The 24,041-nt window shown below is 38.5% G+C and overlaps 4 protein-coding genes across 15 annotated transcripts; all 4 read left to right on the top strand.

Moving 5' to 3' along the window:
• The first annotated feature begins 128 nt into the window (after window positions 1-128).
• Window positions 129-7,104, top strand: LOC107473374 (uncharacterized). Of its 2 annotated transcripts, none has more exons than XM_016092918.3 (8): window positions 129-2,323; window positions 2,963-3,104; window positions 3,220-3,302; window positions 4,080-4,315; window positions 4,495-4,581; window positions 4,813-4,912; window positions 5,537-5,750; window positions 5,852-7,104. In XM_016092918.3, exons 1-8 carry the CDS (start codon window positions 305-307, stop codon window positions 6,799-6,801), a joined length of 3,831 nt encoding a protein of 1,276 aa, XP_015948404.1. In that variant the 5' UTR covers window positions 129-304; the 3' UTR covers window positions 6,802-7,104. The 2 variants fall into 2 exon arrangements, with proteins under 2 accessions (XP_015948404.1, XP_015948405.1); XM_016092919.3 differs by having other exon boundaries at window positions 2,966-3,104.
• A 636-nt stretch (window positions 7,105-7,740) lies between these two features.
• LOC107473375 (pentatricopeptide repeat-containing protein At2g32630) lies at window positions 7,741-12,486 on the top strand. Of its 11 annotated transcripts, none has more exons than XM_052257608.1 (4): window positions 7,741-8,029; window positions 8,290-8,367; window positions 8,533-8,630; window positions 9,693-12,486. In XM_052257608.1, the coding sequence occupies exon 4, from the start codon at window positions 10,172-10,174 to the stop codon at window positions 12,071-12,073; it is 1,902 nt and encodes a 633-aa protein (XP_052113568.1). In that variant the 5' UTR covers window positions 7,741-8,029; window positions 8,290-8,367; window positions 8,533-8,630; window positions 9,693-10,171; the 3' UTR covers window positions 12,074-12,486. The 11 variants fall into 11 exon arrangements, with proteins under 11 accessions (XP_052113568.1, XP_052113569.1, XP_052113573.1 ...); XM_052257609.1 differs by having other exon boundaries at window positions 8,537-8,630; XM_052257613.1 differs by having other exon boundaries at window positions 8,540-8,630.
• Window positions 12,487-16,188: 3,702 nt separating this feature from the next.
• On the top strand, window positions 16,189-20,250 carry LOC107473407 (uncharacterized). The gene is made up of 5 exons (XM_016092969.1): window positions 16,189-16,692; window positions 16,739-18,546; window positions 18,660-18,803; window positions 18,909-19,653; window positions 19,738-20,250. The coding sequence occupies exons 1-5, from the start codon at window positions 16,189-16,191 to the stop codon at window positions 20,248-20,250; spliced, it is 3,714 nt and encodes a 1,237-aa protein (XP_015948455.1).
• A 574-nt stretch (window positions 20,251-20,824) lies between these two features.
• On the top strand, window positions 20,825-22,780 carry LOC107473376 (uncharacterized). The gene is made up of 2 exons (XM_016092930.3): window positions 20,825-21,039; window positions 21,348-22,780. The coding sequence occupies exon 2, from the start codon at window positions 21,393-21,395 to the stop codon at window positions 22,047-22,049; it is 657 nt and encodes a 218-aa protein (XP_015948416.1). The 5' UTR covers window positions 20,825-21,039; window positions 21,348-21,392; the 3' UTR covers window positions 22,050-22,780.
• Window positions 22,781-24,041: the final 1,261 nt, after the last annotated feature.

Raw genomic sequence — 24,041 nt, forward strand, 5'->3', positions numbered from 1 at the left:
TGGTAAGCTTCGAACCTCTCACTGCGTTTCGATGCTGATCTGACTGATACTTCTCCTTTTGAATTTTCTTTTCTTTTTTCTGTAAAGTTCTTTTTTTTTTCGTTTTTGTTGAGAAGGAAACCCTTATTGTGAAATACACTGTGGTTCTTGCAGGGGAATTGGTTACCTTCTGCACTATGAGACCTTTGTTTTTGTGTGGGTTTTGATTTGAATGGGTTTTTGGTGTGTTAACTGGGTTTGCTTTCAGTGTACTGCAAGTGTAACTGTTAGGTGTTTGTGGAATTAGGGATTTTTGTGTTGAGAAATGAGAGAGGGTTTAAGATCTCAGACTCGATTGGGGAATGTTTGTGCTGGCGGTGGTGATGGTGTAAAGAGTGTTTCTTTCGATTTAGGTGGTGAAGGTACACAGGTTGGTGGGGAGGTGTTAGGGTCAGTGGTTGCGGAGAAGGAGGATAATGTTGTTGAAAGAGATGCGAAGGAAGAATGTGATGCTGATTTGGGTGCTAGTACTAGTGGGAAAGGGGATGCTGAATCAGTTGAGGGCGGGGGCAATGAAGGCTGTGAAGATGGTGGTGTTGAAAGGATGGTAGAGAGTGAGAGAGAAGAGTTGACAGAGTCTGTAACTATAGGTGGTCGAGTGTTGCGTTCCAGGACAAAGAGGCCAGAAAATGGAAAACCTTGCAGTGGAGGGAGTAGTGGTGGTGTAGTTGTTTCAGGGAGAGGCGGGGGACATGGTGGTCTTAGGAGGGTAACGGTCAAGAAGGATAGTGAAGATGATGATGACTTTGTTCCTAATGGTTGTGCGAATAAGGGGGTTGGGCTGGAGAAGAAACGGAAGCGTGGGAGGCCTCGGAAAGTAAAGTTGGAAGAATCAGACGAGTTAGGTATGGTGAGTTGTGGGAATGAGAAGGTTGAGCTGAAGAAGGATGTGAATGGCAGAAAGAAGAAGCGGAAGCGCGGGAGGCCTCCTAAAGTGAAGGTGGAAGATCCGGATATGCTAGTTGAGCAGTCTCCAAGGAAGAGGGGTAGACCCCCCAAGGTTCATGGACAAAACCATCTCCCAATAATGGTGCATGATAGAAAAGTCAATGTGCGCCGTCGAAAAGGTAAAAAAGGTTTAACTGCAACGGTTGGTGCCAAAGCAAATGGGATTGCTTATTGGAGCTCAAGGAGATCTTCTCAGAAAGAGCTAGAAACGAAGGGAATTTCTCCTGTGAAGGATAATAAATTAGGGAAGGTTTTGGAAACTGAGAGCAATGGGGTTTGTGAGGGAATAAGCGGAGAAGTAATGGAAGGAAGAAAGCAAGAACAAGGAAAGGATGGAAGAAAGAAGAAAAAGCGGAAGGAAGAAAAGCAGGTAGTCAGGGAAAAGATTATGGAGCAGATTTTAGCTGCTGGCTGGACAGTTGATTATAGACCTAGGAATGGAAGGGAATACAAGGATGCCGTGTATGTTAGTCTAGATGGTAAGACACACTGGTCTATCACCTTGGCCTACAGTAGGCTTAAACAGCATTATGAAGCTGGTGATGGTGAAGGAACGGTATATGGGCCAGGTTTCAAATTTACACCAATACCTGAAGCGGATTTCCAAATGCTGACCAAGGTAATGAAAAAGCAAAGAGGAAGTAAAAATAAAAAGATGAAAAATGGGATGAAGGGTAAAAAGGGGAAGAAAGGAAAAGAAGGTTCGCATGCAGGCATGGGTAAATCTGCGAAGCGGAAAATGAAAAGGAAATGGACAGAGGACAGTGACACAGATGTTATGTTGCCTAATAAAGTGTCAGGTCTGGTCAGGGATCACAAGAGACATAAAACACAAAGCAAGAAGCGAGGTGCTCCATTGGTTCGCAATGCTGAGGTTGATATAGATTCAGAAGTTAATGGATATGTACCATACTGCGGAAAACGAACTGTACTTGCATGGATGATAGATTTGGGAACAATTCTGCAAGATGGGAAGGTTCATTATATGCAACTTGGAGAGAACAATGTGTTATTGGACGGTAAGATCACAGGAGATGGCATTCATTGTGGCTGCTGTAATGAAGTCATAACGATTTCAGATTTTGAAGCTCATGCAGGAATCAAACACTCTGATCCACTTAAAAATATACACATAGAGGGAGGAACTTCCCTCTTGCAATGCCTACTAGATTCATGGAATAAACAGGATGAGAGTGAACGTAAAGGTTTTCATTTTGTTGATGTTGCCGGTGAGGATCCAAATGATGACACATGTGGTGTCTGTGGAGATGGGGGAGACTTGATCTGCTGTGATGGTTGCCCATCAACCTTCCACCAGAGTTGCTTGGATATAAACGTATGTATCTTGATGCATTTTTTATGGACATTTTTGTTTAATTTATTTTGATATAATTGCTCTTAACAGTACTATTTCTATTGAATTTTTTATCAGGATAAATAATTCATATTCATGTATCAATCCACTTTTCCCCTTTCTGTCTGGCCATTTTCTGATTTCAGAAAAAGAAGTTGGATTCCAGCCAACTTGGTGCAAATTTTTGTTGGTTTTCTCAACATCGGTGTCTTCTTATTTCCTTCTTTATGTTATTTCTCTGTCTCTCTGTCCCTTTCTCTCTCAATCAACTTATTCTGGTTGATGTATTGGTGTATTTGCATGAACTATGCTTGCCAGTCGGTTATGGTTTAGCGTTGAAGAACATTTTTTTGTTTATACCTTGGATTGCTTAGTACCTAAGAAAGATCAAATTTATCAAATTCTCACCTGTTGGTAGTAAGAATTTCATTGCTGGCAAACTTGTGTTGGATATGCCTTCAGAGTTTGTGGTGCCCATCATGATAAGGGATGAGGAACTCTGGTTATTATGTCTATACTCTCTACTTTTCGGATGTGTCCATGAAATATTTGCATATGGCAGATAGTTCACTTTAATGTTTAGATAGGAAAATAAAGTGTATGTTTTTGTTTTGCTTGCAGAAGTTCCCATCTGGTGACTGGCACTGTGTATATTGTTGTTGCAAATTTTGCGGGGCGGTTGGTGGTAGTTCAAATCAGACAGATGAAAATGATGGTTCTGCTATGTCAACCTTACTCACATGCCGTTTATGTGAAGCAAAATGTATTTACTATGCATACATATATCCCTTTGTTTAATTGTGATAATCATTTCCCAAGATGAAATGTTTTATTTCCCTGTAAGAAATGAATATTTTTTTTTTTTTAATCTTTTGTAGACCACAGAGACTGTGCAGAAGAAAATGGTGCCAAGCCTGATGATTCCAGAGATGCCTCCTTTTGTGGAAATAGATGCCAAGAGGTATGATCTAGTTTTTAATGCATTAGAATCTTGGTCGCTATGTGTAAGTTTTAGTTAGTCTGCTTGGTTGATGCTAGGTTATTATTATGTAGTAGTAACTGGAGTTTTGCTTAGTTTTTGACTTAAAGTAGTTGCTGCTATGTAAATAGTTTGTTGCTAGCTAGCCTCTTCAATGCGGATCGGATTATTTTGTATTACAACTCAGCTTTTGATGTAAATCCTATTATTTTGGCATGAGTAAGTAGCATTATCTGTAACTTGCTTCTTTGGGGTTTTACTGTTTTCGTTAAACTGAGAGATACACAGTATTCAACTTTTTTTAGTTGTAAAATCTATGTCTTCCAACATATTTTACTTTGATTATTTTATTTACATTGAATTTGCCTGATTCATGTAGAAAAGTACCTTGCAAGAGACTACATATTTGCTTAGATTTTATTTCAGTAAAATTTGAGAAATGGAACATTTATGGGGGACAAAGCTAGGTTTTATATGATAGGTTCATTGATAAACAGAGATGATGCATGTTCTTGTGAGTGTGGTTTACATCCCACAAGTCTGTGAGCAGGCAGTATGTCTCACTCTGCATTTGCAATTGGTTGTGTTTGAATTAGAGTACTCTATAGGCTATCCTTTCCTTTGATTTACAAAGACCTATAATTTTCATTTCAGTTATTAGCCCTCGTTTCTAGGTATCCTTATTGAAGGAATTTGTCATCTGTTGACATTTATTATTATTTTAATCAAGTTAATCTGTTTTGCTGTCTTCTCCTCCAGTTATCAGAGGGGCTTGAAATGCTTCTTGGGGTTAAGCGTGAAATTGAAGATGGATTTTCTTTGACTTTAATTCGGAGATCAGATGTTGCCCTTGATGTTTCTCAGACAAAACCTGAGATAATTGAATGTAATTCCAAGCTGGCTGTTGCATTATCGGTAATGGATGAGTGCTTCATGCCATACATTGATGAGAGAAGCGGGATTAATCTGATCCATGGCATTCTATATAATTGTGGGTAAGGTTACATGACCACTTCTCTGTCATTTTAAGGACCTTTCTTGGGGTGGGCCTAGGTGGTTGTGTTTTGCGACCGAATTCTCCTGAAGTTGTGTGTGCCTGCTTTTCCTGGGATGGATTGCTATCGTATCATTCATAATATCATATATTTTAGTTTTATTCTTTTACCTTTGTCAGGTCAAACTTCAAACGTCTGAACTATAGTGGATTCATTACTGCAATTCTAGAGCGAGGGGATGAAATCATTGCTACTGCAACTATCAGGTAAATATATGCTTGAATTTATGAATGCTTTCACCGTTTATAACTGGACAATGGCCAGTATGTATGCAGCGAGGCCTTGGTATGGAATTATATATTTTCGGTGGTGAAAACAACTAATTATTTAATCTCTTTTGTGTATTCCACCATACATTATGAAGTTCCCTTTTGTTTGGCCAGTGGAAGAAAGCTCACTTTATATTTTGATGACTTACTTTTTTATTTATCAAATAGGATTCATGGAAATCAACTAGCAGAGATGCCATTTATTGGGACCCGTTTTATGTATAGGCGACAAGGGATGTGCCGCCGGCTTCTAAATGGCATTGAATGTGTAAGTTCGAAACTGTTATATTTTTATCCCTAGGTTTGGTTACAGAGAATTTGATCAAGAGCCTTGCTCATTATTTAGATCATACATAAATACATGTAAATGCTGAAGTATGACTGAGAGAAAGAATGCGAAAGGCATGAATTCTGCTGAGGTAAGGGTAGCTAGGTAACAGAATTTATGTTGGGGATGCTATTATTTCCTTTTGCTTTATTTATAGAAAGTGGAGAACATGAAGTAAATCTTAGTAGATGCTCTACTTTCAGTCTCTGAACATTGGCGGTGTTGCAAATAAATGGAGTCCGTTGCTCACACTGTATCTTGAAAAGAAAGCAATGTGTACCATTTCTAGCAAGTGTTACTAGTCTAAAAAGTTCACTTCCATTTCAACATTGACAATTTGGCAAACTAAAAAGGAGCTTTCAGCCCTTAAGGGCCAACATTAAATGGCCATTCTCTGGGCAGAATAATGTTGCACTTTGATAGATGATACGTTATATGATAGTAAATTATTATGTGTGCTTTTGTAGAGTGAAATCCTTTTGTTCTTTCATTTCATCAAGTTTTCTTTGGACCTTCTTCTCACTTTGATGACTTAAAATCCTCCGTTTCTATGATTATTTTCAGGCACTTAGCTCTTTAAATGTTGAATTATTGGTCATACCAGCTATCTCAGAAATGAGGGAAACTTGGACTTCTGTTTTTGGGTTTGAGCCGCTTGAATTGGCAAACAAGAAACTAATAAAGAGCATGAGTCTGTTGGTATTCCCTCATGTAGATATGCTGCAGAAGAAGATGTTGAAGCTTAAGTTCGCCGAGGAAACTGTGATTACTGCAGAAGGTATGTTGCGGGTCCTCATCTATGATTTGAGACGGCCATTGCTCTTCTTTCATACTCTGAAAATTTCAACATTGTTAATTGCTCCATGCAATTTCTTGCAGCTTCCAATCTTCTGAAAGATCATACAGAAGGCGAGGTGGCAAATAATTGTGTAGGGGCAGAATCATTTGGATCTCAGTCAATGAACAATTCTGCCGACATTCCTTCTAATGATGACCGGATGATGGATAAAACCATGTCTACTGAACCTGGCAGTCTTCTTCCTGAGGGTTCATTGAATAACGTACCCAACAATAATGGCAACACTAAACTTCATGATAAATGTCCTGAAGATATCACATGCCAAGTTGTTTGCCATGAAAATTTGCCAGTGGAAGAAATGAACACTGCAAATCCCCCTGATGATGGAACTGAAGATGCCGGTACACGTAAGAATACCAGTCTTGATTGTGTCGAGCTGAACGATGATGAGAAGCAAGTAGATTTAGATGGTCAATCAAACAACTGCTGCAATACTTATGAGGAAACAGAATGTCTTAGAGATGGTTGTCACTCTGGTGAAGCAGTTCCTACAACCAATGACTCGGTGCACCTTAAGTCAAAGGACATCACTGAAGATTGTCCCGATAATTGCGAAACAAACTCCAAAGTGGTTACCACACCAGGCTCTGATGAAGCCGAAGCACACCCAACTGAACCACCTAAGCACCAGACAGATACAGAAGATTGCCAATCCTTTCCTGTATCTTCTGATTTGTGTGAGAAGTTTGTGGATTGTGTTGATGATAATAGTAAGCCATCCACAGATGGTAAGGCCGATTTCCTTCCCGCTGATACAGACAGAAATCCAAACGACGAACATCTGACAAAGGGATCACCAGGGTTACCGGAGCACGACTTGCAGGTCAATCAAAATCCGCAGAGCAATGCTCCGACCCTGTGTACTCCAAACACTGCTTCTAGTGTAGCTCTTAACTGTGCTTCTGTGGGCGCTGGCAGTACCTCTTGCAGTAGTACCGAGGTGATAGTTCTGTCAAACCAAGCCAGTTGACTTCTATGTTCCATTTGTAGTCTTAAGTAGGTTATCTGTTTGGGGTTATTCACTGACTTAGGTTATTTCTAGCAGTGCATTCTGGAAAGGTAATTTGACTAGATTTTTTTGTCAGTATAACAAAGTATTCTGAGCAAGTGTCCTGAGAAAAGAATGTTGTAAGGGCAATCTTTAGTCTAAGATGTCAATTTTTTTGGGTGGCCAAGAGGGTTATGTATGTTTGGCTGCCCATGGTAATAGGCTAATAGCCAATGTGATGTAAATGGTAGTGCTTTTAATTCTAGTCTTAAAATTTCTGTTTCACTAGTTGCATTTGATACAATATCTGCTAGTAAAACTGAGAATTACTCCTCTATTTGACTTGTTTTTAGGTGCTAGTGAATAGTGATTCTCCTCACGAGCAATAGTGATGGTTTGAGATTGTAGCTCAATTGGCAACTATATCAATTCAAAATTAAATAGTTAGATTGGCAACTTCTCCTTCACGTTCTGTTTATTCCATATTGTCACATCAATACGAGCCATGAAAGGCATTCAATAGGCATTAAATATAAATATTAATTTCCTCTAAAATTTAATAATACTTAAATCTAATTTGTAATATTTAATCCTTTCTAAAAAGTTTACCTTCATCCATCTTAAAATTCTCACTTTACTTTGCCTCTGCAATTATTTAAAACATTTAAATCTAAGTAAAATAAAGTTTTAGATGATGTTGTATACTTGTATTTACCTGCCAAGTGTCTAATTTGGTCTTTGCTTAATGCAATGTGTGTTATTGTATGATGATGATAACAAGTAAACCAGTTAGTCTAGAATTATTTATTGCATAGTAAACAAACCCGGTTCGCCTCGGCCGGTTCGATCAAAACCTCAGTAACCCGGTCACCTGTTTGGTCGAGCCACTCTCTAAACTGTCCCTGTGCCCCAAATCCCTAATCTCAGTAAGCTCTCTCGTCCCGCTCATCACACATCACATCAGCCTCTCAAGCTCTCACTCACACCAACCGACCAGCGACACCCTGACTCTGAAACTCTCTCATTGTCTTCATTCACAGTCGCTGGCGTTCCGCCGTAGTTCGTGTGTCGCCGCCCTCCTTCGTCTCGTCGTCGCCGGCTCAGTCAAGAAGAAACAGAAGCAACCAGCAATTGCCGCCCCTGGTTCGAACGTCGTCGACTTCTTGCTTCGTCGTCTCCTTCTCGCCGGTTTCATCTCCGAGCAGCTGCGGTGAGTCCCTGGCTGCATTCCCCTGTTTTTCCTTTGGCCCTGTCTTCCGTGATTCACACTGCACACTTCACAGATCCTTGCATTCTTTTTACCTAATTAATTAATTTGTCATTTTGCGGTAACTGAAGTTTCATCAATTTTCTGATCAAATTAATAGTACTGTTGAAGGGTTGATACCTTAACTAAATTTTTTAGGTTTATGTCTTAAGAATAAAGTGTTCCTGTTTAGAGAATCTTAGCCTGTAATTGTAATGATGAAGTTGATTTAGGTGTGGCTGTGCTGAAGCTCAGAACTCCGAAGCTGCTCCTTTCCTGACTCAACTTTTACTTCTGCTTCTGTAGGTGATTTTTGTTTTATTTTTTTTCAGTTAGTCTTTAATCTCTATTAATTTTTTTATGCTTAGTATTTTTCAGTTTTAATGTAGTTTTAGATAAATTGATGCTAATTGGTTTAGATGAATTGATGCTTATTTGATAAATTGATGATTAGTTATACTGATTAGATAGTAGGTTATGAAGATGAATAACTCGCATGGTGATTTTGATGGAAAGGATGGTTCTCATGTTGTTCTCCAAAGCTGTTCAGGGGGGAATTATTCAGGTGTGTTTCTTACTTTGGCTGCTGCTGTGTGCATTGTTTTGAGCTTATCAATAGTGATAAGTAGGAAGATGATTGGGTTAAGGGAATTTTTATCATGGTCAAGGTTGCCTGTGAATTCATCAGTGGTGATGATCATGTCAAGATTGGCAATATCTAGATTTATTAGATAATGAAAAGAGGAAAAGTTTGTGATGTTTATTTATCTATCAAGTAAATAAGTTGTGTGTAAATCTATGTGGATATAATAAGAGAAGAAACATTGAATTTCTAAGTTTGGAAGTGACCAATATAAACTTGCAGATCATAATTCTGTGGAAGAGAATCCTATTATGGAGTGTTTGTTTTGTTGTATCAAAGTCCTTTTACTTGTTTATATCACCATGCCTTTTGATTATTTATTTAATATCATTGTTGATTTTTTTTCTGTATTGTATTGTTATATCAAAGTCTGTACTTGTTTACATCATAATTTTGGAGTGGTAATTGAGTTTACCAATTGTGTTTCAAATTAAGTGAAGGAATGCATAAGCAACAATGGTATGTCCTTTGGATTTAATGTCTATTTTTGTATTAGTTATTTTTAGGAATTGAGACTTGATTATTGTTAAAGTGTCAGTAGTAATATGTATTTCAAATTTTAATTTGAACTTTTTTTATGATTTTATATTTTTATTTAAGTGATACCGGGTCAACTGGTTCAACCGTGATCCACTGGTTGAACCAGTGACCCAATATTCTGAATGGTTCGATTACCGGTTCGGTTCTGATAACTAGTTTATTGATTTGCTTATAATGTACTAGTAAATTTGTGTTGCTTTGCTTTGCTTGGATGGCTTCTAATTATATTCTTAATTTGAGCCCAATAAGAAAAGAGGATGTGATAGAGATTAGAGGGCAATGAACATTTTTAAAGTATGTTTTGTCGGAAGGTAAAATTATGGAGTTCATTTTTTAAAAGTTTCACTCTATTTCTACTCTTCCACCAGATTTTTCCTTTAATTGCTATTGGTCTTGGCATCTATAAATTGGTCAAATTTTTTTTGTTCTTGCCTTGCTTGGCAGGCTTAGATGAAGACTAATGGGAGAAGGAGAACCTAGTTGTATTGCACAAATCAATGAGGAAAACAAAGCTATGGACCTAGACCATATATGACCCTGCTGCTGCTCCTGCCACGAAGTGATGAGATTTCATCTAGACCTGGTTTTCACCCGGTATAGTTATGGCCCAAAAGTGATGGGGTTTCATCGGGCCTAGTGTTTGGGTTAGGGTCTTAAAAATAGATCTGATGAATCTTTAGGACCGGATTGCCGGATTTGGATTAGAACAAACCTGGTTATACTCGGCTCATGTACACCCCTATCAAGTAATATGTGTTCTTCCTGTTTGGGATCCTATCGGAGTAAGAATGAAGCAAATTTATAACGCACAATCTCAAAAGCTTCTTTGATTCCAGTAAAACAAAACTTCATCTCTCTATAAAACCATTTTAATCCATTCATTGCAACAATTTCAATAAAAAAAATTTTTGTGGTTTAATTCAATGTCTTCTCAGAAGACTCTTTTGAGACTTTTCAACAAAGGTTTGTCTTTTCCTTCAGACCAACAAAAGCTTCAAATTGAACTTGTCAATAAGATAACCCAAAACCTCCTAATTTCGAATACCACCAATTATTTTAGACCCGATAGAGAACTGCAGTCCATGATCTCATGCATCACTCCCCATGTTACATACCAAGTTCTTTCGAACCCCAATCTCCCTCCTCATTCTTTGTTGTCATTTTTCAACTTCCTTAGAAGTAGAAACTTTAATATTGCTCATATACTTGATATTAAGGCCCATGTGATTCTCCTTTCCAGACTTTTTGAGGCTCGAAAATTTGCCACCATGAAGAGCATTCTGAGCTCTGTTGTTATTGATGGTAAGCTTTGTTGCCCCATTCCAGGGGTTGTTTCTTTGGTTGGTGAACTTGATCCACATTTTGCAGAGAAGCTGTTTGATATGCTGTTCAGAGTGTGTTCTGATAACAGGTTGTTTGAAGAGGCATTTAGAGTCTTTGATTATGCCAAGACGATGGGGTTGGGGATAGAGGAGAGGTCTTGTTTTGTACTCTTGCTTGCTTTGAAGAAATGTGGTGAGCTGGATTTGTGTCGTAGGTTCTTTCATCGAATGCTCGAGTCGGGTAGGATTCAAATTAGGGTTCAGTCTCTGACACTTGTAGTTGATGTTCTGTGTAGGGGAGGAGAGGTTGAGAAAGCTAAGGAGTTGATGGCTGAGATGGCTAGTAAAGATATTGTGAAACCCACTGTGTTCACTTATAATACATTGTTGAATGCTTATGTTAGAAGAAAGGATCAAAGGGGTGTAGATGAGATATTGAGATTAATGGAGAAGGAACAAGTTGTTCATAGTTTAGCTACATATAGTATTCTGATTCAGTGGTATGCGAGTTTAGGAAATATAGGGGAAGTTGAAAAGATATTCGAGGAAATGCATGAACGAAATTTGGAAATGGACAGTCATGTGTATACAACGATGATAAATTGGTATTCTAGGTTAGGAAACATTAAAAGGGCATCCGCTTTGTTTGATGAGATGACTCAGAAAGGCATCCTTCCTAATGCACATACTTATGGGGCCTTACTTTGTGGTGTATGCAAGGTAGGCCAAATGGAGGCTGCAGAAATATTGCTTGAAGAGATGCAAAGTAAAGGCATTGACCCAAATATAGTAATATTTAATACAATGATTGATGGTTATTGTAGAAGAGGTTTGATAGATGAGGCTTTGAGAGTGCAAGATATCATGGCAAGGAAGGAAATCGAAGCAGATGTGTTTACATACAACATTATTGCTTGTGGGCTATGTAAAGTGCATCGATATGAGGAAGCCAAGAGGACTTTGAATGCAATGCTAGAGAAAGGAGTGGTTCCGAATGTTGTGAGTTTCACTACTTTTATTGAGATACATTGTAAGGAAGGAAATCTTGCAGAAGCTGAGTGGTTATTTAGGGATATGGAGAAAAGGGGAGAGGTACCTAATGTTGTTACGTACAATACCCTTATAGATGCATACAGCAAGAACGAAAAGATGAAGCAAGCTCACATGCTAAAAACTGAAATGGTAGAAAAGGGATTACTGCCAGATGTATATACTTACACATCACTAATACATGGGGAGTGTATTGCTGGAAGGGTAAATGAGGCATTGAATCTTTTCAATGAAATGTCATCAAAGGGTATAATCGGGAATATTGCAACATATACATCAGTTATTTCAGGATTATCCAAGGAAGGAAGAGCAGATGAAGCTTTTAAGTTGTATGATGAAATGATGGGAATGGGCCTAACACCAGATGATAGAGCTTATGCTGCTCTTGTTGGTAGCCTCCATAAACCCTCCTCTCATGGTAATCAACATCATGAAATTGGGGAACATAAGTAGAACCTGTAGATTCAATGAACCAGTGGAATATTGATTTGACAATTTTGACAGGATGGCAGTTCATGGATGGTGATTTTGGCTTTGAATCCGAAACAAGAAGATCAATGTGCCTGGGGTTCAGAAGTCCAGCTGTTGTGTTACTGAAATTAGGTTTTGGATAATGGGATAATGTAAGCCAATCTTGGGTAATATATGAATCTTTTGTTTCTTTTGTGTTACTGAAATTAGGTTTTGGATAATGGGATCAATGTATTTACTTCTAAGCTTTCTTTTGTTTGGTAAAAAATTACTTTTTGACTCTGCCAATCTCTTGCCTCATTGTTTGATATATTTCTGAAAATGTTATGGTAGTTTCATGATGAAATTTGTCTATTTATGAAAATTCCACATTGTATTGAGTTGATCCACAGTTATTAAAGGAGCTTATTACTTACTAGTGCTGTTGAAGATAGTGAACTATATTGATTGCCAACTGTGTATGTTCATTATACTATCTATTTATTTCCATAACTAAAACAAGGGCCTATAAAAATGTGGAATTTCTAAGTTCCGATGAAGCAGATTCTAAATGTTTTGTAACGAAGAAGGGATAAGAAATCGTGGACATCACTCCAATGAAGTGCACGGGGATGGAACAGTATCAAGAAACTGATAATTAAGGGCTTAGTTGTAAATCAAGTTGTTTCAGCAAAGGTATGGTTTACCAATGTGCATGTTTTCTTTTTCTGCAATCATTATCTTCCTAGTAGTGGAATTAAGCTGTGTATTGACTAGTTTATTGAGAATCATGTGGTTTCCTCTGTTTTGAATCACTGAAACACAGCAAGGTACCTCCCTGTTGGTGAATCATTAATCAATTTCATGAATTATTTTCTATGGTTTGTTTACATGTAGCAGCCTCACATGATGTTCCAGTGCAGTCATCGGTTGAAATTTAATTTGAGTGAGCTTCTATGGAAAAACATACTAGCACATCGGATTTATATCTGCATTTGAGTTCATCCTAAAGTTTTGACTGGTTCTTAATCTGCAAAGTTAACTCAAGAACAAAATGCTCATACATTTGAACTGAAATTGTTCTTCAATTCGCATCAATATTAATTTCTTTTCGTTTCTAACATTCATATCAAAGACATCTTCTATGAACTTTGTTCCCTTCTGTGATAGGCATTGAATCGTTTCTCGTGCTGATTTATATGGCACAGATTCTGATGTATTATTATCCTTTGTCCTTTGATGCACTTTCTTGAATTTATAGTATGATTTCAAGCCTTGACTAATATTATTGTAACTAATAGGTGTGGTTTCCTCTACTGTCTCCATAGTAAGTAACTATCTGGGTGCTTAAAAAATATGACATAGCTTTTGATAATTAAACTTAACATGTAAAGGCACAAGATAGATAAAAAAAAAAAGGTGTAGTTTGAATTTGTACTAAGTTTGGACTTTAATATATGATTTACCGCTTGTTTACTAGTAAAACTGAGACTTAATCTTCTATTTGACTTGCTTTTAGGTGCTAGTGAATAGTGATTGGAGGAGCCCCATGAGCATTAGTGATGGTTAACGAGCTTGTAGCTCAATTGGCAACATTTCTCATTCCAAAATTAAAATCAATTTTTAACTTGACAAATAAGATGAATTTGTCAGCAAATTAATAATATAAGGGAAAAACTAGTTTGTTAATGCCCAAATTTATTAATTACGTATGAATCGATTTGGTATATGTACGATTTCACAACACAAGTTGATATCTAAATTATATAGAGAGTGGATATCCAGTGAAAAAAAATTAGATGGTGTCTAATGTTTAATCTTACTCTTTATTGTTTTCTCTTTTTTATTTAATTTTGGACTCACTTATAGAATTAAAAGTGAGAGATTATATTTTATTCTCTCAAATGTTAAAAAAAATGAAGAGGATTCATTTTCAAATTATACCAATGGTAAAGTTAATTCTCAATTTAACTCTTAAAATTTGAAATCGGAGTTAAATTAATTTTTAAAATTTTAATTGATTCAAATTGGACATTCAAATTTACAATCATATTTTACATTAGCTTTTAAGCTCATCTCCTATAACAATAAGTTGATTTGGTACTGGATAAAACAAACTAACATTAGTGAAAAAGAACATTCTTGTTTTATGATCATCACTAGTAAAAAAAATATATTTTAATTTTTAAGTTTTGAAGGGCTAGAGAGAGAAAATGTTAGAGAGAGAAAGAGGTAGAGAGAGAGTGTGGGTGGGAAACACTGAGAGGGGTAGCTATAGGAATCAGGTTAAGGATCCTAGGGTTTGGAACAGAGAAGAGTATCGTCGATTGGAAAATGAATCGTTCTCGATTTTCTTGGATAATCTACCAGAGGACATCTCGAAGAGAGAATTGTATCAGTTGTTCAAGTGGACTGGCCGCATAAATGACATATACCTCTCACGGAAACAAAAAAGGGGTACGATCTACATGTTTGCGTTCATACGATACACTACAAAGGGAGGAGCGTTGAAAGCTATAACTGAAATGAATCGTATGAAGCTGAGAGGAAAGGAGGTGTTTGTAGGAGAAGCAAAGTACAGGAGATCTGTGGCTACGAAAGACATGAAGAAGATACAGATAGCAGATGACAAGCGAAATGACATGATCCGCCAACCTCTACGAGAATGCAAGCCTGCTCAGATAATTCCATCTAGTTGTCCTGAAGAGGTATCCAAAGGGAAAAAGATCCAAGGTCCACATGAAAATGGATGGACAAAGAAACTGGAAGTGGCCGTGGCGAAAGAAAATTTAGACTGGCTACAGAAAAGTATTATAGGTGGTACGACGAAGGCCATTGACTTTAGGACCCTAGAGGGCATGGTTGAGAAGATGTTCCCTCAAGTAGTTCAAGTTCGTGAAATGGGAGCGTATAAAGCAATGTTGACCTTCGACAGTCTGCTGAATGCTGAAGAGACGTACACGTTTAAAATGAATAGCCTACTGCAGCTGTTTCATACCGTATGGAGGTGGGATGAATCAGAAAGAAGTGAATCTCGCAGGGTGTGGTTAGAGTGCTTCGGAGTTCCGCTTCATGTTTGGTCTGTGGATACCTTTAGGTCGATAGAAGGTCTGTGGGGAGAGGTGGTCGGGTGTGATAAAGCAACGGAGTCATGCTCTTCATTCAGTGTCGGACGGGTCCTAATTGATACATGTGCTATGGATGTAATTAATGAATGGGTTCATCTCACAATAGGCACCAGTGGATTCGATGTTTTGGTAAAAGAGGTGGGTAAGGAAGCTTATGGTTCGCATTGTAACATGAACAACGTGGCGGATGATATACTAAGAAGCGATTACTGGGATTATGCAACAACAAAGGTTGGTGATAATAAAGGCACCACGTCTGGAACGTCAACAAAGCTGATAGGTTATGATCATCAGGCTGAGGAAGTTGCCATGAAGGTGCTAAGGGAGGAGGTTGAAGATGAGGGTAGACCTGTAATTTCAGAATTAATTTTGAACGAGTGGAGTTATGACAATTTAATACAGAATCAAAGTAAAACGGTAACACACCAGCCTCTTAATGAAGTGCATAAAGGATTGACAGATTCGGCGGGATTTGATGATTGCAATGAAGGTGAATCTGAGGCCACCTTATCGTGTAACTATAGTGGCTCACATATTGGGCTGGGAAAAGGGGGTAGTGTGATTAAGTCCAATGCAAGGGGCTTGATAAAATTTTCGGATAGTTATGGTTTGGGCCAAGAAGGCCCAAGATCACAACCAGCAGTGAAAACAAGCCCACAACGCAAGAAGGGCGCTGGTGGATCTCCTGGGCTGGATTCACGCAAGCTGATCCGGGTAGGAGGGCTCCAAGGAGAACGGGGCGGGTCTGGCCATGCGTCTGTAACGCGAAGGTGCTCCCGTGTGTGGAGGAGCGATGGCGGTTCATCGCGCCAGGAAGTCACAGGCGCTGAAGGACGCCGATGGGACCTGGCGGTGATTACAGAGTCGACTTAGGTGCGCCCTTGGGTGGGTGAAGAACCCACGCTGGAAATCGGAAACTTGAATGGCGAAGTGCAAAGTCCCGTGGAGGGGGAAGAAGCCTTCGACCGATCTGCTGGAGGGGATCCGAGGATGCTTGGCCCTGTTGATGGCGGGGATGATGATAGAGGATGCCAATCGGTGATGGTGGTGGACCGAGCAAGAGAGGGCGCAGTGGATGCGATCGTGTTCGACAAGACCATAAATGAACCTGAGGAAGAGACTACCTTCGGGCTTCACGGGGACAAAACCGTTGCTGCTGGTAATGAAATTAATGGTTTTGGATTTATAGAAGACACTAATCTCACCGATCAGAATGTTAGCAAGAGGGCCGGTGACAGACATAACCAACCGGGGGAAGAAGGCTACGCGAATTCTGACGAGGGCAGTGGCACTGAGGCACCAAGCCTGGAGGAGCAGGAGACGGAAAACAAGAAGACCTGGGAACTAGCTAAGGAATCAGGAGCAGTGTTGTATGATGAAGAGGATGACATTATGGCTATTCTTCAAGAACAGAATGAAGAAATCGCTCGGAAAAAGAGGTTGGCAAAACAGAAAGCTAAAGCAAGACGGAGCAGGCCAAAATCTCACAAAAAGGTGTGTAATTATATTGTAAAATGACTATAGGATCATGGAATGTTAGGGGGTTAAGGGGGGATGGGAAGATGAGGATGGTGAAGGACCTAAGAAAAAATATAGATTGAACATGTTAGGCCTGGTAGAGCTTAAAAAACAGACTATAACAAGATTTGATGTTTTGAAAATTTGGGGAAATGGCTGTGTAGGGTGGGAGTATGTGGGGTCTGATGGTGCCTCTGGTGGGCTAATGTTAGTGTGGGATGATGTTTTTTTTAAATTGCGTAATTGCCATAAAGGAGAGAGGTGGTTGTGTGTAGAAGGGAGCTTGGTGAACAATAATGTTGATTGTGCTTTTTTCTTAGTTTATGGTGCGCATTCTAGAAATGAAAAATTTATTGTGTGGGAGGAGTTGAGTTACATAACTGGTTTGTGCCAAGGCCCCTGCTGCTTTCTTGGGGACTTTAATGAGATTGTACAAGTGGAGGAAAGACAAGGCACAGATACGTTAACTCCATCGGCGGAAGATTTCAAGAATTGGATAGCTGACATGGGATTGGAGGACTTGCCAATCACTGACCGTAAATTTACATGGTTCAGAGGACGATCTTGTAGCCGCATCGATAGAGCCTTGGTCAGTTTGGAATGGCTTGAGGTGTTCCCGGAGACTCGCTTGAGAGGTGGGCCACGGGGATTGTCAGATCACTGCCCTATTATCGTGGAGGTCAACAGGCGAAGGGATGGCCGGAGACCATTCAGAAGTCTAGATTCGTGGTTCACTCATGAAGGGTTTATGAGATTGGTTAAAGAAGAATGGAGAGGGCTAGGCGACTTACAATTCACTGATAAATTAAAGGCTTTGACGGGTCCTCTGGGAAGGTGGCATAGGGCGAATTTTAGTGATATGGATAAGAAAATTGTGAAGTTTGAAGACGAGATTAAGAAGCTGGATGATATGGTGAGTAACGGGGTTTATGATGGAACGATGGAGGCTAGGAGGAGAGCCTTAGTTATGTGTTGCGAGAAATGGTATGTGAGGAAAGAACTACATTGGAAGCAATTATCAAGGTCGAAGCACGCTAAGGACATGGATAAAAATACCAGATATTTTCACAACTTAGCTTCTGCGAGAAGGAGGAATAACAGGATTGATGAGCTGGTTATTAATGGACGACTGATAAGGAATCAAGCTAGGATTAAGGTTGCCATCAACGATTTTTACAAAAACTTATATCATCAAGAGAGGTCGCCCAGGATAGGTTTCAGAGATGGTCTGGTGAATGTGATCTATGAGGAAGATGCTTTGGCGTTAGAGCTACAACCGACACCTCAGGAGATTAGGGAGGCAGTGTGGGATTGTGACTCCTCCAAGGCTCCAGGATGCGATGGGTACAACATGAACTTCATAAAGAAGTGTTGGGATGAAATAGGTGCTGAATTCACAGCAGCGGTATTGGACTTTTTCCAATCCTCAAAGTTACCGGCAGATGCTAATGTTACCTGGGTGGCACTGGCCCCCAAGTTTACTGGAGCCAAAGAAATCAAAGATTTGCGGCCGATCAGCATGGTGGGGTGTGTGTATAAAGTGATCTCGAAGATATTGGCTAGGAGAATGCGGGGAGTTATGCCAGGTCTAGTGGGTGAGACACAGACTGCTTTTGTCAAAGGTCATAAGATCCATGATGGGGCCCTGATAGCGTGTGAAACTGTCCAGTGGTTCAAACTAAGGAAAAAGGAAGCGGCAATTGTTAAGTTAGATTTTCAGAAAGCATATGATAGGGTGAAGTGGAGCTTTGTGGATCTTGTTTTGCAAAAGATGGGGTTTGGAGAAAAGTGGAGGGGCTGGGTTATGGAATGCATTAGCACGTGTTCTATGTTAGTGCTGATAAATGGATCGCCTTCTAAGCCATTCAAGATGGAAAGGGGATTAAGACAAGGTGATCCTCTGTCCCCTTTTTATTTGTTCTTGTTGTGGATGTCTTGCACAGGATGATTGCAGAGGCCGTTGGGAACGGTCGTATATCGCCGCTGTTGGTTGGGAGGGATCTTATCCAGCTGTCACATCTTCAGTTTGCAGATGATACGGTTTTGTTTTGCCCACCTGAGGAAGAAACCATTAAAAATTACAAGAGGTTACTACGGTGCTTTGAGTTGATGTTGGCCTTAAGTATCAATTTTGACAAATCTAGTTTGATTCCTATTAACTGTGATGAGCTATGGGTACGGCGTATGTGCAGGGTGTTGGGGTGTAATGAAGCAACTCTTCCAGTAAAATACCTGGGAATCCCGCTTGGAGCAAATCCGAAGTTGGTTAAGACTTGGAAGCCAATTATAGACAAAGTGGAGGAAAAGCTTAGCCTCTGGAAAGCCAAGGTCCTCAACAAAGCTGGAAAGTTGGTGCTGATCAAATCTGTGCTGAATAGTCTCCTGGTGTATTATCTGAGCTTATATAAGATGCCTAAGGTGGTAGCGGAGAAGTTGATCTCATTACAGAGAAGATTCCTATGGAGTAAGGAGGATGGGAGGAATGGTATGGCTATGGTCAAGTGGGAGGTGGTGCAGGCTCCTAAAAGGCTAGGAGGCCTAGGAATTGGAGATGCTATGATCCGGAACACAGCTCTCCTTTTTAAATGGTGGTGGCGATTTTCTAAGGAAGAACTACCTATTCGAGGTGGTTCGTGGAGGGATATTTGTCAGTTACAGTTCAAGAGTCAAGAACTGAGGCAGAAGATAATTGATGGGTTGTCTATGGAGGTTGGAGATGGAAGAGAAACTCGTTTCTGGGAGGACGCCTGGCTGCTTGGAGGGTTGTTGAAAGATCGATTTCCTAGACTCTACTCTGTTTCAAACCAAATAGGATCAGTGATAGGGGATTGTGGGTTTTGGGATGGGTTAGAGTGGATATGGAACTTCCAGTGGCGTCGACAATTGTTCCAATGGGAGCTGGATCTTGTGAACCAGCTACTTGATGAGTTAAGGCTGGTTAGACTTGCATCTGACAGACAGGACAAAATTGTGTGAAAATATGATAAACAAGGTGTTTTTACAACTAACTCATTTGTGCAGGTAATGCAGGCGGACATGGTCCCGGAGGAGATCTCAAGCTATAGCTTTACAAGTACTATTTGGAAAGGACTCGTGCCACCAAGAGTGGAGGTGTTTGTTTGGTTTGCATTGACTGACAGAATCAGTACGAAGGAGAGACTGAGTCGACTTGGAGTTATTAACCAACAAGATACCTTATGTGTATTATGCAATAATTGTGTTGAGTCTAGTCACCACTTGCTTCTAGGATGTAGCTTTTCTTGGCAGATTTGGTGCGCATGGCTATCTTATGCTGGTAGATTATGGTCTTGTCCGGGCTCGTTGAAGGAACATTTCCTAAGTTGGACTGAGGTCACAGCTAGAAAGGCGGATCGTAAGGCATGGATGATTAGCTTCTGCGTGATTATCTGGAATTTGTGGTTGGAAAGAAATAGAAGACTATTTCAGAACAGGAGTAAAGGAGTGGAGGAGATTGTTGACATGTACTCTCTGAACTACAAGGAGTGGCTAGGTGCAAATCCCTTTGGTTGTTGATGGCAATGCCGGAGATAACATGGGATATAAGTTTCTGTTGTGTTGATGCTTGTTTTTTTATTCTATTTTCCGTTTTGTATTGCTCCACTTCAAGTGTTGAGCTCCACTTTCAAAAACAAAAAAAAAAATATTTTAAACTCATTCGTGTGAAATAATGTCATTTCGTTGAAGATTATATTTCAATAATTATATTATTTTTTTTTGCGTGACAAGTTAATGCATGTCGTTAATGAAAATTAGCTCAAGATTAAAGTGAGTTACAATTATAAATTTAGAGATTTAATTTGGATGAACTAAAATTTTAGAGAATAGTTTAAATTAATTTTAAATTTCAAAGACAAATTAATGAGAATCAATAGTCTTGTAAGTCTATGAATATTTTAAAAACTAAATTGATTCATAAATTTTGTATGAATTATTTTGAGAATTTAGCATGTAAGGCGCTTAACATTTTGATTAATCTTATTAATATTTAATACACCAATATTTAACAATAGCCATATTATTATTTATTATCAATCTAAGATGAAATAAATTTATAGGGTGGCAATGGTATTATGGTAATTTACCCTTTACAACTCACTTATCCTAACCCTAACAGAAACCCAATCCCGTTGCTCTCAGGTCCTAAGCTCCCCTTTCTGTAACGCCCTCTCGGTCATCTTCCTTCTCTTCTTTCTCCAACACCCACCGCATCGGCGTCTTCACCGTCGCCATCAGATTCGTCCCTCCTCCGTGCTCCGAATGACCTTCGTTTCCTCCTCCGCCGTGCCGCGCCGCGACGGGCAGGTATGAACGATCTGTACTCTTGCATTACTTTCTCTTTTGATTTTCCATAATTCCAGCATCTCGATTTTACTACTTCTTTTCATGGTTAACCATTCAATTTTCAATTAAGAAAGATTATATCACAATGTATCACTATCATGAGTGATTATGTTACTGTTAGAAATGAAATAATTCAAGTGTATCGGTGGCATGTCAATTGTTTATGATAGTAATAGAAGGTTCTAGAGTTGTCAATCGATTGTGATAAATGGATAGAGAAGGAAATTCTTTGAATAAAATGTTCTGTTTTTGTTGTGTTCTATTTTCAGGATATTTGTTAACTGGATTAGAAGTTTGCACTGTGAAAGCTAAGAATGAAAACACTTTTAAGATTAAGGCATTGTTTACCACAAGGTTTATGCAGACAATCTCTTGGGTTGGTTATAGTAGGGCTTAATACTAGTAAGTCAAATGTACTGTCAAGAAATTTTGGTCAAATTGCACGAAAAGAGGTGGAGGAGAATGTTGAGGAGGTGGAAATCGAGCAACGAAGTCTCCCGGCTGATTTTGATCCTGCAACATTTGATCTTACAGCTCGACACAACCCTCCATCAGAGAGAGTTTTCAGGCTTGTTGATGAGATGGCATCTCTAACCGTAGCTGAAGCAGCAGAATTGGGTCACATTATGATGAAGAAGATGGGCATGAAGGAGCTACCTACGGTGGGATTTTTGAAACCAGGAACTGCAAATCTTGCTGGAATTGCGTCAATGAAAGCGGAACCGGCTGCTGCAGAGGAGGAGAAGAAGCCAGAAAAAACTGTATTTGAACTGAAATTAGAGTCGTATGAAGCAACTTCCAAGATTAAAGTTATCAAGGAGGTCCGGGGCTTTACTGATTTAGGCCTGAAGGAGGCAAAGGAGTTAGTGGAGAAAACACCTTCTATTATAAAGAAAGGTGTTTCAAAGGAAGAAGGAGAACAGATTATAGAGAAAATGAAAGCTCTTGGCGCAAAAGTTGTCATGGAATGAAGGTAACATTATCTTTGTTGTTCCTTTGGAAAGAAATTTCTTCCATTGTTCACAATCTTTTTGTCAAATTATCTGAAGGTTTGAAAAGTTCATATTGTCATCCTAGGATACCACAAAAATTTTTGGTAGTGGTTGTGTTAATTTGTGTTAATCATTCTAGCTTAATCTGGAACTTGATTTATGCTTGAAAATTTTCCTTCATATCACTCCTCATGGAGGCCAATAAAAGTGGTTTTCCTACTGCTGATGTTCACATGTATACATATTCGAGAAAATCAGTTTTTCCTTGGCCATCTTTCTATGGAACACTATATATGAAATCTAATATAGTGTGTAATTGACTTGTGGAACAAGACTTGGATATATAGAATTTACTCACATTAATATTATCCATGGACACATGGAATTTTAGCATTAACAGCTCACATTAGGTTTGAGGATAATAAGCATATGTAGCATGTCTCGTTTTATTCACCATTTAATGAGATATGGTCATACGGATCTCATTTGGATTGAACGATGGAGTGTGTGTGAGTCAAGATAGGATTCTATACATCATGTGTACAAACAATCCCTTCATCAAACATGGAAAATTCCATGAGTCATAATCACTCGGCCCTATAAATTTTGTTGCTCCTCAAGTGAGTTGTGCAAATATTGATTTGTTGAAGGATATTTATGTTTGAAATTTTTGCTGATATAGTAATATACGATTGGTTGTTTGTGTAAAATTCTTTTACATTGTTAGTACCAGAATGAGAAAATTTGTTGGTCAGGACAGTCCATCTATCGAAAATGTCGTGCAATATCACATCATATGACATAAATGTTTCTTAGAAAGATTTAATTTTAAAAGTAAATCATCCAACAACAACATCAATGCCACTAAATACAATCACATTATAGTTCAAAGATTAATATGCTTCACAACTCAAAAGAGTAAAAATTATAAAAATCAATATTACAAAAGAGCAGAAGCTAAAAAGAAGAAAGAGAGAAATAGAGAACTGAAACAAAACCTTCTTCCTCGGTCGTCACCTACTTATTCTAGAGCCATTGATAGAAAAAAATTTAAATTATCAAGAGAGCTTTCTAAGATGGAAATGCAGAGTTCTAACAAAAACAACAGTAAAATTGAACAGTGACAACATAATATGACAGCGGTAGGTCGTTCCTTTGAATCAACACAATAATAGTTTGTAAGTGTATGAAATTAATTTCTTACAATCACAAAGAATAACAACCATGGAAATAGATAAACACAAAAGATTAGTATTTCACAGCTAATATTTTGAAAGAGTAGGTGAAAAGGGTGATACTGTGGGAAGCACATCAACTATGAACCTGGATGGAAACTGCCTCCAATGATCCAAAGCTCCAGCAGCCAGCCACCATACATTGGAAGAAAGCAGAAACAGATCAACTAAACAATATAGTCAAATTCTTTTCTCAATCAAATTCTTTTATACCTACTATATTACAACATGATTTTTTTCTGAATTTTTCACCCACTAAAGGGAGGAGAAAGAGACCAAAAAAAATAATAATAAAAGAGAAAGAGGGACAATAAATTAAAAAATAAAGAAACTAAGTTTATAACGTTTTGGCTATAACCTAATAACTATTGATGACTATTTAAAATAGAGTAATCATTTGCTTAAATATTAGAATTCATCAATATAGTCAAGAAATATGATTATTTTTTAGATGTATATTATCTACTTCTAATGACTCATGTACTCTCCTTAATTCACCTATTCTCTCGGACCAAAGGTTATTTATATTTTCTCAATTTTGTGAAGGAAAGAAAAAAGATCTAAATTAATTCCTGCTTATAAAAAAAAATTCAAACAAAAGTGATAATTTATATATCTCTACTAAATTCATAAATTATAGGTCTCTAAACAAAAATTGTATTCAATTATTTTTTTTCTCCAAGAGTTTCTCATGATTTTAACTCATTAGATGATCCTAAAAATACAAAAAAAAAAA

Source organism: Arachis duranensis, chromosome 2 (genome assembly GCF_000817695.3).
Source record: "Arachis duranensis cultivar V14167 chromosome 2, aradu.V14167.gnm2.J7QH, whole genome shotgun sequence".
Taxonomy (NCBI): Eukaryota; Viridiplantae; Streptophyta; class Magnoliopsida; order Fabales; family Fabaceae; genus Arachis; species Arachis duranensis.